Raw genomic sequence first — 16,631 nt, forward strand, 5'->3', positions numbered from 1 at the left:
GGATGTCTGGGGAAAAATTATTAGGGGGTACCCAGTCATCTGCGCCATGGTCAGCATTAGGGGAATCGTCGATTTCTCCTGATGGTCCTGCAGTATCTGGCACATAGTCCATGTCCCCTGCATCCCCTGCGTCACTCCCTGCTTCACTCTCTGAGGCAGTGTCAGTCGCCTCTGAGTCTGCCGCTAACAGGGCATAAGCCTCCTCCGCGCTATACTTTCTAAACATTGTTAATACAGCTAACACAGCTAACAAAACTCTAACAAAAAAAAAATTTTTTTTTTTTTTTTTTTTTTTATACCCTAATTCCCACTAAATTCCACCCACCAAAATAACTAAATCACAAATTAATAAAATCAAATAATAAAATTTAACCCCTTAGGGTTACAAAAAACCTAAAAATTAACCCTTGAAAGTAAAAAAAAAAAAAAATAGATCACAGTAGAGTACTGTGACCTGTATATTGATCACTGCTAGCAGTGATCAAGCAGCAGGGAAAGGGTTAATTTTTTTTTTTTAACTCCACAAAAGTGAATTTTATACTTAAGTATAACTCTGCAATAAATCAGGGACACAATGTAGCACCGATCCGTCTCTCTCCACTTCACAAACCCACACGAGGTGGAGGGAGGCGGATCAGATATCCCAGCAGCATTGTGACCGCTGTGACTGGCTATCACAGCGATCACATGGGCTGGGATATCCGGATTTACTGCTGCCGGTCTGCCCCTGACTCGGAGGGACCCAGCAACAGCATTAACCCCGCGATCGCCGGCACTGCGCGATCGCGGCGTTAATTTTAACGCGTGACGGACGAGGTCCGTCACTCGTCATTAACGCATTCCCCTGAGTGACGGACCTCGTCCGTCACTCGTCGTTAAGGGGTTAATAGCCTGCTAAAAATGTTTTCAAACTGGCAGTATGATTCACAGGTGGGGAGGTTGAGTAGGGCTGTATAAACAAAGTGATTTAATTCCTAAATGGCAGAGAATTGAGCAGTGAGACTGCAGGGGTTAAAGTGGTTTAAGTGTCCCTTTAAGAATGCTGTAGTATTGGCCTTACTTAAAATTACTATATATATTTGTTTTCTTTCCTCATGCATTCATACATGTAGACACTACAATTTCATTCAAATGATTCATTTTAACTCCTGGAATTAAAATCTACAAGGGGGGGGGGGGGGATAACCTTTATATGTGCTAGTCAATGAATCAATAGTTCTGGCAATGTGTTAGGGAAAAGAATAAAAATGCAGACCTACAGTTGCCCTTATTAAACATAAATATGTGTAAAAAGCTGCATGACTCAATTCTTAATAACAGGCCATCTTTGGGATGATAGATGTCTATGGAAGCTCAAGCTGCAATTTACACAGCAAGCACTGGCAGAGAGATGACCCCTAGCGCCACTTAGTGGAAAGTATGTGAATAGAGATAATGGTAAAATATAAGGATGGATGCACACATAAATAAATGTACGGGCAGATCACATAACAGTAACACAACTCACAAAAACAAACCGTGTCAAACTATAGTCAGGTAGCTATGGGGTTGTTTGTATCAAATAGATAGCACCAGATTTATTATTTTTAAATAATTTAATGACATGATTTTTTTTATCTAAAGAGTTTGTGAAAGGATCTGCTTTCCTTAGCCATTTCAAAGAATGCTTAAATGTATTGTCAAGTTAGAAAGGACCTGGAGTTTGCCGTCACAAATCTTGGAAATAATTCTACATTATAAATGGAATTGAATATCTGGCCTATTCCAGGGCAAAGAAGGAAGTAATAAACAATACTCTGTGAAACCCAAAGCATATATACTCCACATATATCACCATTTTGATCAAGTCTAAATACTATAAGAGTGGGCCACAAGGTCTTTTAAATAGGTGATCTGATTGCACCCTGGCTGCCACTAGAGATGGTGACCTGACCTGACCTGGCACTGGCTGCCACTAGAGATGGTGATCTGACCTGACCTGGCACTGGCTGCCACTAGAGATGGTGATCTGACCTGACCTGGCACTGGCTGCCACTAGAGATGGTGATCTGACCTGACCTGGCACTGGCTGCCACTAGAGATGGTGATCTGACCTGACCTGGCACTGGCTGCCACTAGAGATGGTGATCTGACCTGACCTGGCACTGGCTGCCACTAGAGATGGTGATCTGACCTGACCTGGCACTGGCTGCCACTAGAGATGGTGATCTGACCTGACCTGGCACTGGCTGCCACTAGAGATGGTGATCTGACCTGACCTGACCTGGCACTGGCTGCCACTAGAGATGGTGATCTGATCTGACCTGACCTGGCACTGGCTGCCACTAGAGATGGTGATCTGACCTGACCTGACCTGGCACTGGCTGCCACTAGAGATGGTGATCTGACCTGACCTGGCACTGGCTGCCACTAGAGATGGTGATCTGACCTGACCTGACCTGGCACTGGCTGCCACTAGAGATGGTGATCTGATCTGACCTGACCTGGCACTGGCTGCCACTAGAGATGGTGATCTGATCTGACCTGGCACTGGCTGCCACTAGAGATGGTGATCTGATCTGACCTGGCACTGGCTGCCACTAGAGATGGTGATCTGACCTGACCTGACCTGGCACTGGCTGCCACTAGAGATGCTGATCTGACCTGACCTGGCACTGGCTGCCACTAGAGATGGTGATCTGACCTGACCTGGCACTGGCTGCCACTAGAGATGGTGATCTGACCTGACCTGGCACTGGCTGCCACTAGAGATGGTGATCTGACCTGACCTGGCACTGGCTGACACTAGAGATGGTGATCTGACCTGACCTGGCACTGGCTGACACTAGAGATGGTGATCTGACCTGACCTGGCACTGGCTGACACTAGAGATGGTGATCTGACCTGGCACTGGCTGCCACTAGAGATGGTGACCTGACCTGGCACTGGCTGCCACTAGAGATGGTGACCTGACCTGGCACTGGCTGCCACTAGAGATGGTGACCTGACCTGGCACTGGCTGCCACTAGAGATGGTGACCTGACCTGGCACTGGCTGCCACTAGAGATGGTGACCTGACCTGGCACTGGCTGCCACTAGAGATGGTGACCTGGCACTGGCTGCCACTAGAGATGGTGACCTGGCACTGGCTGCCACTAGAGATGGTGACCTGGCACTGGCTGCCACTAGAGATGGTGACCTGGCACTGGCTGCCACTAGAGATGGTGACCTGGCACGGCACTGGCTGCCACCAGAGATGGTGACCTGACCCTGCATTGGCTGCCACTAGAGATGGTGACCTGACCTGGAATAAGCTTCCACTAGAGATGTTGACCTGACCTGGAATAAGCTGCCACTAGAGATGGTGACCTGACCTGGAATAAGCTGCCAGTCTAATCACACCTTCTCCCAACACAAGTAAGGTATCCTAGTAAGATGTAAATTTACCTTATTTCAAAGATAATAGATGTAGGTATTGTATATAGATTGTGTTCTATGAAAGAAAGTATACACCAAGCTTCCCCAAACTCCAGCCCTCCAGATGTTGCTGAACTACAACTCCCATGATTCTGTGAATGAAATAGACGGAGAATCATGGGAGTTGTAGTTCAGCAAAATCTGGAGGGCCCATTTTTGGGTAAGCCTGGTATACACTATTACAGTTTAATTCCAGTATGAATATGAGGCTCCCAGTAAAAGGAGAATGAAAACAATGTGGGACATTACATGGAACGGACATTTAACAAACACTCTGGAAGAAATCAGGATATTTTTTGAAAACTGTGGATTTATGGCTACGATAAATGAGGTAAATAGCGTGTTGATCCAAAGAGAAATAGGGCTGCAATTTTGGAGTTGAGAAGAAATATTTCCTCTGTTTGTGGAAGTATCAAAAATCGTTTCAAATTGGGATTTTTTTTATTCTCTTGGATCAACAGTAGAAACAGGGAAGTGTGAAAGGCGGAAATCTTTAGTTCAACCAACATTACTATGTAACTATGGGAAATAAATGAGACCAAACAGGATGACACAGAAAATGTCTAACCTTGTGAAGCCAGAACCAGGGAGATGAAAGTTAGCAATATAAGAGCGAGGCTGAAAGCAGAGTGAGGCAGATGGAAATAAATAATCCAGAAAGCTAGAACATAGCAAAAAAAATAAAAAATAATAAAAAAAATAAAATAAAAAACAACAAACCAGGACAGTATGTTAGTGCAGCAACAGAACAACATATTTACCCTTTGGCTGCCTTTGAGATTAGTAAAATTGACAAGTTGTAGAAGCAAGAGAGTAAAATTAAAGATATAAATACATTATTAGAGGCAGCCAATAAACCTATAACTGTGACAGTTCATTACAGGTGGAACAGAGCATCTGATACACAGCATTATGGTTTCATAAAATAGATGCATACTGGTTATGGAAAGCCAATGACAAATGCAGTTAAAATGAATGTTTTCATTATTTTATCATTTAAAATAGGATTACATGTATTATAGCCTAAATGTTTATCTCATAATGTATAAATACAAACAAATTACTTTTCTCAGCGCTTACCCCAGCTTACACTTGTTCTGCGGGATTAATCCATCTTTGGTCAGAGCACCATGTATATCTGACAGAACCATGCGCAATTTAAATAACTGGCGTCTGAATTTGTGAATGCAAACTAATATGTTATTTCCTTTGGGTGTGAAATACAGAGTAATACAGAGAGGCTCTAATACAAACTGGTGTTTATTTACTAAAGAATGAAGTGTGGTAAACGGAAAACTACATTTGTTTTTTTCATTCCGCACACACACCATGGTTTAGCCATAGTGGGCCTTATCACTAAATGCATAACATAAAAGGATTATCAGCTTAGCAAAATTGTTCAAGGTTGTTTTTAAGCACTTTGTCACAGTCAATATTTTTCAAAGCATAGATAGCTCAGTTGCTAAATATTGAGGTTTAGCAAGGGTGGTATTAAACTTTTTGATTCATGCTATGCAAGCTAAAATTAATATTGTGATATTCTATGTACATATAGAGCCTGAAACAAAAAAAATATTCTGCATCAATGATATGATTTTACAATCGCCTCAATATTAACTATAATAATTAAATGTTTAAAAAAAAAAAATGCAGCAGATGTTAACAATTTGAAACAAAATTGGCAACAGATGAGCTAATTTTATGCACTTTTAGTGCCATAATATTGCTCTTTAGAACAGGTGCCCAAAATTGCACAGCATATTCAAGGTGTGGTCATACCAATACTTCATAAAGGGGCAAAATTATATTTTCATCCCAAAGATGAATGCCTCTTTTTAGATATGACAGACACTCTACAGCATTCCAAAGCAATTACATGAGATATAATAAAAATTAGGGATAATGATAGGGATAATGATTTCGGTTAAAATGCAGTTCAAACTGCATCCATTTGCCACATATCCATGTCCCATTAGTGGTCACCTGAAACTGATGCCCAAGGACTCTCAAAAATAATAAGCAATAAGACCTATGAAGTACCAAGCAGTCTATGCATTTGTCATTTTTTTTTTATTCAATAAAACTGCTTGAATTAAATGGGTTACATTCTTGATGTAGAATTATTAAAAAACCTTATTGTACTTGTATTCAATTATTGCACTAACCCCATTTTAACCTTATACTGTGACAATCCTCCATTTTGTCCTCCTAACCTGACTTGTTCATTTTAAAACTACATTACATGACAGTATTTCTCAGCACATCTAATACAATAGACAAGGACAGTATTCTCCATAAGGATATGACTAACCCAGGAACTGTTGAATTTCCCCTAACTCGCAACATAATATAATTTAAAGGCCATGAGAACACAGTAGTAATGAAATGTTCTATTCATAAGAGACCTTGCACCTAACCACGAGATTTGACATCACCGACCGAGTAAAATGACGCTCAAGACCCCTTGTCCCCCACCCGTGTCCGGAAAAGTACCACCTCTTGGTGGGTGGACACGGAACTAACCACTTAGCTTTTGATCCAATTAATTATATTGATAGGTGGACACTAACCCAGACACTTAACAATTAATCCAATTAATGATGTTTATTCACTGATATCTTGATAATCAATGATGACGAAAATGTCTCTTAAAAGGGCCTGCGCGCCCGCTGATTCTGCACTTGCCAATAAATTTCCTCGAAGTTATTTTAACCTGAACTCCGTGTGTCAGACTGAATTACTTCAGCGTATATACGCAATTCAATTCTCTTTAATTTGGACAGGAACAGATAGACACTTAAACATTTTGGTTTACTGAAAAAGTACCATAACAACTTTGGCGCCCGAACAGGGACTCCGGGCTATGTCTGGCCGGTGAGCCGTCCTAAGGAAGACAAGGGTGGACGGAGGAATCCAGGGGGAAGGAAAGGGAGACTGATCACCTCCAGTTACACGGTAGAGACTTCTGCAGAGCCACCGGTACGTTCCGGCCCCTTTGATTGACCCGTCCACGTGTCTGTGACTGCTTCCCGGGAGGACATCAAAGACAGGTAATATCTTGCCCGGAGTCTTATTACCCATTTGTTACCTGCATTTAGTCTATCTGTTGCCTGGGTGTGTCTAGTTTGGTTGCCCGGGCAGAATGTTTATTTGTTTCCCCTTTTTGGGATAAAGGGGGGGGGGGGTGGACCAGTGGTAGTTTGCTTGAGGGTCCTGTGTTTGTCTGTTTTCCCCTTTTTGGGATAAAGGGGGGGGTGGACCCGAGGGATTTGCCTGAAGTCCTGTTGCCTGTTTTACTCCTTTTAGGAGCCACGTGTTTGTGGCTGTAGGGAAAAAGGGGGGTTGACCTGTGGATGTGTTCCTGGGGGTCTTCTTTGCCTGTTTACTTCTTTTAGGAGCCTCGTGGCTGTGGCTGTAAGGAAAAAGGAGTTTGTGGAATTGTGGGATCTGTGTAGAATCATAGTTTCCTGTGATCCAATTTTGTGTCACTTTGATAGCCTAGCTAGCTTCACTGTGCGCTTTCGGACCATCCAGCTCTAGTTGAGTTGGGGACGTCCTGACCCGGACCATCCAGCTCTAGTTGAGTTGGGGACGTCCTGACCCGGACCCTTCGGCTCTAGTTGAGTTGAGAGGTCCACTGATTATTTTAACTGTGATAGGAGACTTAGCCTTGTGGCAGGGGACTCAGTTTCCTGGGGGGATTCAGGCAGGCATTGCTTGTTTTCCGCATCACGTGGTAGTGGGACTTATAGAGTGGGTTTTATAAGGGCACTACGGGAGTGAGGGTGGCGTGGCCACTTTAAGTGGACTGCTGTAACGAGGGAGGCTAGAAAGGATTTCGGACCGGTGTTAGCTGTTATCCTTGGCCGCTGGTAGTGAGACTTGAGGAAGTCATTCTCCGAGCGGGGACACTACGAGGTTGAGAAAGGTGACTTTGGAGTAAGCACATGTAGAAGGAAAGGGATTACTGTTGATTTCATTTGAACTGTGATGCATGCACTGTATTTCAATTGTATTGTTGTCTTGTTTGTTTAATGTGGAGTCATTTAAACTCCTGTATCTGTCTCTAAGGATTTTCCTTCCCTTACTCTTTACCTTTTCTACACTTCCTGTACTATTGTACTATCCACTCCCATTCCTCTTAATAGAGAAGTGATTGGTCACACACTTCTCACCTCGCTCCAATCCGTGTCTACCACCCCGGGTAGGCGGATTCAGTGACTAGTCTACGTTTTGGGAAGACGCACTTGAGAAAGACCCACGATTCTCAGGTGGCAGTCGAGCATTGTAGACGTTCTGGTTCAATTTTCCTTATCTTTCCCTATATCTGGGACGCTGGTGTAGGGGAGAAGGGATTATGGGGCAGGATTTAGGTAAGCCCAGTAAGGGCTGGTTAGCATGTGATTTAGTTGATGACAGAGAGGGTGAGGAGATGGTTAAAGGTGTTGAAAAGATTGCAAAAGTTTGTAAAATTGCTGTGCCGACATGTGGTAGGTTACAACCAGAAAGTTGGCGTAGATTGTTGATGGAAAAGAAAGGCAAGCTTGCAAATTATAATTTATTAAAAACAGCTGAAGCATGGTACAGAGTAGCAAAGGCTATTCAGCAAGAAGGTTGGGTTGAGGAAGAAATAATTCACAAGGGTGTGAAATTGTTTGTGTACCATAATAATTGTGTTGCTGGGGCTCTTCCTCAGCCAGCGCCCCAAAATGGCGCCCGGGGGATGTCTATCCCAAAGGTCCAGTCAGCAATGGGAGATTGCCAGCTGACTATGTATCCCACTCCCAATCCTCCCAATCCCCATCCCGTCACCTCTCCTGTTTGCCCGGTCCTAAATTCTGATGGATCCTACTTTTCCCCTTCTCCTTCCCTAACATTCCCATCATCCTCATCCATCCCCAAGCCACCTTCTGAGTCTAATGCTAACATCTCATCTGCCATTCCTTCCTCACACTTTGTCTCCGTAGATAATCCTACCCTCCCATCTGCATCTGCCCAGTTCACTAACCCCTCCTCTCCTGCCACTGTCAATCTTGCTGATCCCACTCCGGCTCCTCCTTCTTCACCCGCCTCTACTGACTCTTCTCCACCCTCTCCCTCGCCCGCCCCGACCACAGCCCAGGTTCCCACCCCCTCTGCTAATCCCTCCCCAACCTCACTGCCCACTCCAGGTTCCGCCCCAACTCCCACCCAAATGGCCTGGCCATACCCCTTCCCATACCCCTATCCTCACTGGCCATACCCCTTTCCCCAAGCCACTCCCCAAGTTCCGGTCATGCCCAGTCCGGTTCAGTCTGCCCCGGATGTGCCCACATCCAACATGGCCGCCACGTCTTCCCTTAACCCCAATGCAACTTCCTTCCCCGCCTCCAATATGGCGGCCCCCAGCCATTCAGCACCCCTGATGCCGGTGCTTCCCGGTGATTACCGGTCCCAAGATTATGACCCAATGGCAACTCCCGCCTCCGGAGCTCCCTCCTATCCCCCGGCCCTGTCTCCTCAGGTGATCCCCTCACGCAGAAGGTCCCAGATAATAGAGCTAGATGAGGGAGAGGATGACAGGCTGTCCCAGGTTTCAATGGAGGCTGCGAGAGCCCACCGTTCTATTGAAGATCCCTTCGGCCATCAGGGTCGGGGAGAACAGGCCCCTCCTAAATATGTCGCTTTTAACCCCACACAAGCTAGTGCTTTAATGAAATCTCTCCCTGACCCAGAAAAACAGCCTATGCCTTTTTACCGAGGGATAGTTCAGATACAAAAGACTTATTCCGCCGCCTGGCGTGACCTACTGAGCATTTGTGCTATTAAAGCAGGGGATGCATATTGGCCCAGCATGGCCCGCCACCTCAGTACAGATCTGCTTACAAGTGATGTTGATTATCCCTCCGGAGTAACCTTTTGCAATCAATTGAGAGATTGGGCTAAGGATAAACTTGCAGATCAGGCTGCTGGCCTTACTGATGTTATGCAAGAAAAAGGAGAATCAGTGGAAAGGTTTCATGCAAGATTATATCAAATGTTTACAGATTTGGGATTTGATCTCACTGACAAAATTCATTCACAAATGCTATCAGGTGCGTTTGTCCAAGGTGTTAAAGATTCCATACGCAAGGGAATCATTGCTGCACGCCCTGAATACAAGGTTGTTCCCCTAGATACGTTACTCCTAGTTGCTAGAGGTTTGGAATCTGCCCAAACCCCCAGAAGACCCAATTCAGCTCCTCTCATGGTGGCCCGTGCCACCCCCATCACCCCTGGCACCAAGGGTGTCAAGTTAGAGGACGTATCATGTTTTAATTGTGGGGCTAAGGGACACTACAGAAGTGACTGTCCAGAACCCAAAAAGTTTCCTACAGGGGAGCCCAAAAAGTTTCCCAAGCCTGCCCCGGCCCCTAAGACCATGAAAACGGTTCCAATTGTTGAGGAACCAGATGATGATTAGGAAATAGGCAAACCTGTGTCATTAACCCCTGTCATGGCAGTGTTTACAGGGGATAAGGGAGGGGGGCCACTTGCCACAGTAACTTTACCCATTGAAGGCCAACCTACCACATTTCTTATTGACACAGGCGCAGCCCGAAGTGTTCTCAGAGAACAAGACCTGCCAGACCCATCTTTCTTGTCAAGTATTGATGTCTCCTGTGTTGGAGTAGATGGCCAACCGAGACACAGTCCTCTAACAACCCCTCTGCGGGTTGGCACAAGCTTACTTGCTCGTTTTGTAGTTTCCTCCACATGCCCAATTAACCTGTTAGGCGCTGATGTCCTTTCACGCCTACAGGCGTCTATAACCTTCACTCCAGATGGACAGGTAGAAATGTCTACACCTCTATCTGTTTCTGACACTTCAGCCCTGTGCTCCATACCTTTGATGCTGCAATTAGATATATCCAATGAGCAAGCAGCAGAACCTAGGTCCAATTTCCCAGATGAGTTAAAAACTCAGGTGCCTGCTAAGTTATGGTCCTCAGGTCCAGAGGATATAGGTCATCTAAATGTCCCACCTGTGGTGGTTAAGCTTATCCCAGGAGCTAAGTTACCAAGGAAACCACAATATCCTCTAAAACCAGCACAGGCTGCAGCCATTTCTATTCACATCAAAGCGCTCCTGGAAAAGGGTGCTTTAGTGGAGTGTAAATCAGAATGTAATACTCCATTATTTCCTGTGAAGAAAAAGACTCTAAAAGGTGAGCCAGTAAAGTACAGGATGGTTCAGGATCTCCGTGCAGTCAATGAAGCCACTGTCCTGGACACTCCTCTTGTACCAAACCCCCATACCCTGCTCTCTGGTGTCCCACCTTCTGCAAAATACTTCACAGTCATTGATCTAGCTAATGCCTTTTTCAGTGTTCCTCTAGATCCATCCTGTCAATACCTGTTCGCTTTCACCCATGAAATGCAACAATATACATGGACTGTCATGCCCCAAGGGGCACAAAATTCTCCAAGTCAATTTGCCAAAGCCATGTGTACTATTCTTGACCCATGGCAAGCTGAGCATCCAGAAGTTGTTTTACTCCAGTATGTGGATGATTTGTTGCTCTGTGGAGATGATATACCCACTACTGAAAAATGTTCAATCAGTCTGCTTTGCTATTTGGCAGAACAAGGATGCAAAGCTTCACTTCTCAAGCTGCAATTCTGTCAACCTTCTGTGATTTTCCTTGGACATTGCCTATCTCAAGGTACCAGACATCTCACTCGGGACCGAGTCAGAACAATTCTGGACATTCAACCCCCAAGGACTTCAAAATCTCTTCATGCCTTCTTAGGCCTCATTTCCTACTGCAGAGCATGGATCCCAGAGGCCTCTCTGCTTATGCAACCTCTCTACGATGCACTCAAGTCAGATCCATTCGGCCTGACCAACGAAGCTCTGGACAATTTCAAATCTCTTAAGCGTGCCATTGCTTCTGCTCCTGCCTTGGGCCTACCTGATTACTCCAAACCTTTCAAATTATTTGTCTCTGAAAGACAAGGCCACGCAACAGGAGTTCTCACCCAAACTAATGACTTAAGAGGCCGCCAGAGGCCTATTGGATATTTCTCATGTCAACTGGACATTGTGGCCAGAGGGACCCCTTCCTGTCTCAGGGCTGTTTTTGCTGCAAGAGAGCTCATAGAAAGAACCTCAGACCTGGTCCTTGGCCACCCCCTGGTTGTTTTGGCCCCTCATGACATTTCTGCCATCATCAACCAAGTCCAGCTCAAGCACGTGTCTCCAGCCAGACACCTACGCCTGCAGTGCCATCTTCTTCTACCTGACAACATTTCCATCCAAAGATGTCAAGTTCTTAACCCATCCACTCTTCTTCCACTCCCTGAGGGGGGTATCTATTATGGATTTATCACAGATGAAACCTACATTTACCTGCTTTGTGGATGTATCAAGAAAGTCATGCATCCACATTTGACATTTTATGAAGATGAAAAGCCTCTCTGTGAAGGCCCAGATTACGCCTTCTGTACCATGTGGTACAAACCAGACATTACTCCCGAGCCTTGCTATGAAGATGAGCTCTACCATTGGACTGATGTTAAGCTCACTGCTCAAGATTTCTATTGTGACTCTGAAGGCAATAGCATGGTCTTGGTCCAATTACCTCAACAACTTAACTACCTTTACCGCCATTGGGATACTGCTATCCCACATATTCCTGTTACCAAATTGAAGACAAAGTCATGGAATGATCTTGGGCCCATGGCAAAGTTATGGGCCACCATGGATGAAGAACAGCTACAGGAAAATGGTATTATCAAATACCCAACAACTGACCTTCTGGAAGCATGGCCACGCCACTTCCTAGAAAAAGAATTTAAAGACCTAGTTATAACAAATGACTATGACCCAGAAACTCCTCATGACTGTTTCGAACAGATGAAAATGGAAACAGTACACTTACCAACTGTGCATGAGAATCCATTACCGGATCCGGATTTTACTCTGTTTGTGGATGGTTCAAGGTATGCTGATGAAGAAGGAAAATACCATACAGGATATGCCGTAACCACAACAGAGGAAGTTCTCAAGTCATCACCTCTACCGCCAGCAATGTCTGCGCAAGAAGCTGAATTGCAAGCCCTGACTTCAGCATGCAAGATTTCCAAGGGAAAGCGTGCCAACATCTATACAGATTCAAGATATGCTCTGGGTGTGGCACATGACTTCGGCCTCATTTGGAAGACAAGAGGATTTCTTACCACTGCCGGTACACCAGTCAAACACAGCTCTGCAATCAAGGAACTAATGGATGCCCTCCTACTCCCTGAAGAAGTGGCCGTTTTGAAAGTAAAGGCACATGGGAAATTGGATTCAGATGAAGCAAAGGGCAACCATTTGGCTGATCAGGCTGCTAAGCAAGCAGCCAGAGATTTGCAGGAAGTGGACGAAGAAGTGTCCGGTCAAGAAGAAGAAGTTCCTATCTTTACCTTACAAACTCTTCCTACTGACCTAAGAATTCTACGAGAACAACAAGCTACAATTACCCCTGAAGAAATCCAGAAATGGAAGAAGAAAGGAGCTGTCCTAAAGGACGGAATTTACTACAACAATTCTAAATTTTGCCTTCCAAGAAGCTTATACCCAGCAGTTGTCCAATGGGCCCATGGGCCTGCACATCTGTCAAAAGACCTAATGGCCGCCCTCATTCAAAAATATTATGAAGCACCTGGAATCACAACCCTGATCAACAGCTTCTGCAGGGCCTGTGTCATTTGTGCAAAATGTAATCCAGGAAGACCAATCAAGGTGCCTGCAAAGCACCTAGCAAAACCCATGTACCCATTCCAGAGAATTCAAATTGATCATATCCAAATGCCCAAGAGTGGGTCTCATGAATATGCACTAGTAATGGTGGATATGTTCTCAGGCTGGCCAGAAGCCTACCCTGTAGCCAATATCACTGCAAAAACAACCGCAAGACGCCTACTTACAGACATTGTATGTAGATTTGGACTTCCAGAAGTCATTGAAAGTGATCAAGGCCCAGCAAGTAGCCATCACTAAAGATGCTAGTGGGTACACCTTCTGGTATAATTCATCATGTACCCGTGTGGCTACCTATACCTTTGATTATTGTGACATCGTAGAATGCCCATTCACTACAACACAGATCCAGAATATCTATAGAGATATCCCTCATGTAAAAGATCCATATGTTTGTGTAGTTGACAAACAATGGGGGCATGATTGTGGCCATTGGGGGGCGGCGGGATGGAATGCCGGACCTTCCTGGGGCTACAAGCCAAAAAGTGCCCTATCTAAAGTAGATGATCATGGTAGGTCCCTCCTTCAAAGAATGACTCTGAGAAAGCCTGGAGGAGGCACACCAATGAAATTAATTCTTAATGTTGAACATCCAAGCCCAACAGATGCAGACCAGTATGTATTGGGAATGTACTGGAAAAAGGGCCACTATACTAAATTAGGGCATTTCTACCTTAAAGATATGTGTAATTCCCCTGAGTGGCGAGGAGCTACTCATATGGTCACAAACCCATTAAAACCACACATCCAGTCCTTTAAGGACATGATGGCCATTGCTAACCCCACCTTTGAAGATACTATGGCCGCTGAAACAGGTTTTAATGATGTTAACCTATGGTTAGAATGGATGAAATATAATGCCAACAAACATAACCGAACCGCATGCTATGTGTGTGGTGGTGCCCGGCCTCATCTGGGCACTGTACCTTTAACCCTGCCAGTAGATGATGAAAAATGCATTTTAAGTCTTTTTGCCTACCAATATAATTTCAACAGGTCTCAATGTCAAGCATGGACAACGGAGTATCCTCTTATAGCCAAAAATGTAAGACCTCCTCATGGTGTTACTGTATATAAAGGTAATTACACTTGCTATGCCAAACATGATGGGATTGGTAAATTTGTGGGTAACTTTCGCGCAGGTTATTGTAGTACATACAGAACTGTTCCTGTACGTTTGCTGCAGCAGCACACTAGGTCACTGGGAGATATTTACTGGTTGTGTGGGGATTTACAGTTAAGATCCAGAATGGACACAGAGTGGTGGGGGGAGTGTACATTGGCCAAGGCCATTATGCCTATACACATTATTTCTGACACACACACCAACACCCATGAGTCCAGCCACACTAAGGCCAAGCGTGAAGCCCCAGTAAAAGGAAGTTTTGACCCTCACATTTACATTGATGCCATTGGGGTGCCTAGGGGGGTACCCAATGAATTTAAAGCAAGAGATGAAGTTGCTGCAGGATTTGAATCAATTTTTACCATAGTTACTGCAAACAAGAACTTAAATTGGATAAACTACATTTATTACAATCAACAGCGTTTTGTTAATTACACCAGAGATGCCCTCCAGGGATTAGCCGAACAATTGCAGGCAACATCCCAAATGGCCTTCCAAAATAGAATAGCCCTGGATATGATCCTAGCCGAAAAAGGAGGGGTATGTAAAATTTTGCCCGACACCATGACATGTTGTACCTACATCCCAGAAAACACAGGTCCTAATGGTAAAGTTACATTAGCCATAGCAAAATTAAATGACCTCTCAGAAGAATTAAAAAGGAATTCTGGGATAAAAGATCCCTGGGACAGATGGTTTAGTTGGATGACAGGTTGGAAAAAGGCTTTAATGTATATTGGTATGGCAATACTAATTTCTTTTTTTATCTTTGCTCTTCTCTTTTGTTGTGTCTTCCCCTGCCTAAGGAAAGCTCTCACGAAGACTATTGACCAAGCGGCACCCACTTTCACACTACTTGATGTTTATGACCAAGATTTCCAGGATCTCAACTCACCCTGTTTGCCGCTGCAATCCATCCCTTTTGATGATAAAGTGCAGGAATTCTAGGAAGGGACTAACTTAGGGACAGCATCTGTCAGTGAATGGTAAAGACCCCGTGTTGGAGAAGTGGTGGATTAGCTGCCATGGGATACCCATGGGTGTGAAGTGTTCGAGAGCCATACTGACGGATGAGTTAGCCTATCAGGGTCAGAACTAGGGACAGCCTTGCACTTTGCATTAACACCTAGCTAGCGGCCACAGGGTTTCTGTGCCTTTGGGTTAACACGTCTTCCTGGTACTAACTTAATAAAGTTTTATCTCTTAGAATCTAACATTTCATAGGGGGGACTGATGTAGAATTATTAAAAAACCTTATTGTACTTGTATTCAATTATTGCACTAACCCCATTTTAACCTTATACTGTGACAATCCTCCATTTTGTCCTCCTAACCTGACTTGTTCATTTTAAAACTACATTACATGACAGTATTTCTCAGCACATCTAATACAATAGACAAGGACAGTATTCTCCATAAGGATATGACTAACCCAGGAACTGTTGAATTTCCCCTAACTCGCAACATAATATAATTTAAAGGCCATGAGAACACAGTAGTAATGAAATGTTCTATTCATAAGAGACCTTGCACCTAACCACGAGATTTGACATCACCGACCGAGTAAAATGACGCTCAAGACCCCTTGTCCCCCACCCGTGTCCGGAAAAGTACCACCTCTTGGTGGGTGGACACGGAACTAACCACTTAGCTTTTGATCCAATTAATTATATTGATAGGTGGACACTAACCCAGACACTTAACAATTAATCCAATTAATGATGTTTATTCACTGATATCTTGATAATCAATGATGACGAAAATGTCTCTTAAAAGGGCCTGCGCGCCCGCTGATTCTGCACTTGCCAATAAATTTCCTCGAAGTTATTTTAACCTGAACTCCGTGTGTCAGACTGAATTACTTCAGCGTATATACGCAATTCAATTCTCTTTAATTTGGACAGGAACAGATAGACACTTAAACATTTTGGTTTACTGAAAAAGTACCATAACATTCTCACCGTAGCTGCAGCCAGTCTCTCAGATGGGGGGATCATTTCAGGAGTTAGAACATGAGGGGGGTCATTGCCCGTCACTAATTTATGATTGATGAAATGGAAGGCTAAAGCAAACTGCTCCTTAGTGAGTTTCCCGCAGTCTTTTGTGTCACACAGAAACCTGCACAGAACCAAAAGGAAGCCATATTTATGTATTCAGATACACCACAAATACAAAAATGATGAACTGACAATTTTATATCTTTAGTAAGCAATAACAATAACAAATACATTTTGTCTTTGAGACCACAGAACTCATTCCAGGACACTTTTTACCTCCAGATGT

General features: G+C 44.3%; 1 protein-coding gene across 1 annotated transcript in view; it reads right to left on the reverse strand.

Moving 5' to 3' along the window:
- Positions 1–16,631, reverse strand: part of EPS15 (epidermal growth factor receptor pathway substrate 15) — a 124,491-nt gene that overhangs the window by 50,137 nt on the left and 57,723 nt on the right. Inside the window, exon 11 of the mRNA XM_063427807.1 lies at positions 16,310–16,466. Within this exon, the coding sequence (XP_063283877.1) occupies positions 16,310–16,466 (157 nt within the window). The remainder of the gene's footprint in view (positions 1–16,309; positions 16,467–16,631) is intronic.

This window comes from Pelobates fuscus, chromosome 7 (assembly GCF_036172605.1).
Source record: "Pelobates fuscus isolate aPelFus1 chromosome 7, aPelFus1.pri, whole genome shotgun sequence".
Classification (NCBI taxonomy): Eukaryota; Metazoa; Chordata; class Amphibia; order Anura; family Pelobatidae; genus Pelobates; species Pelobates fuscus.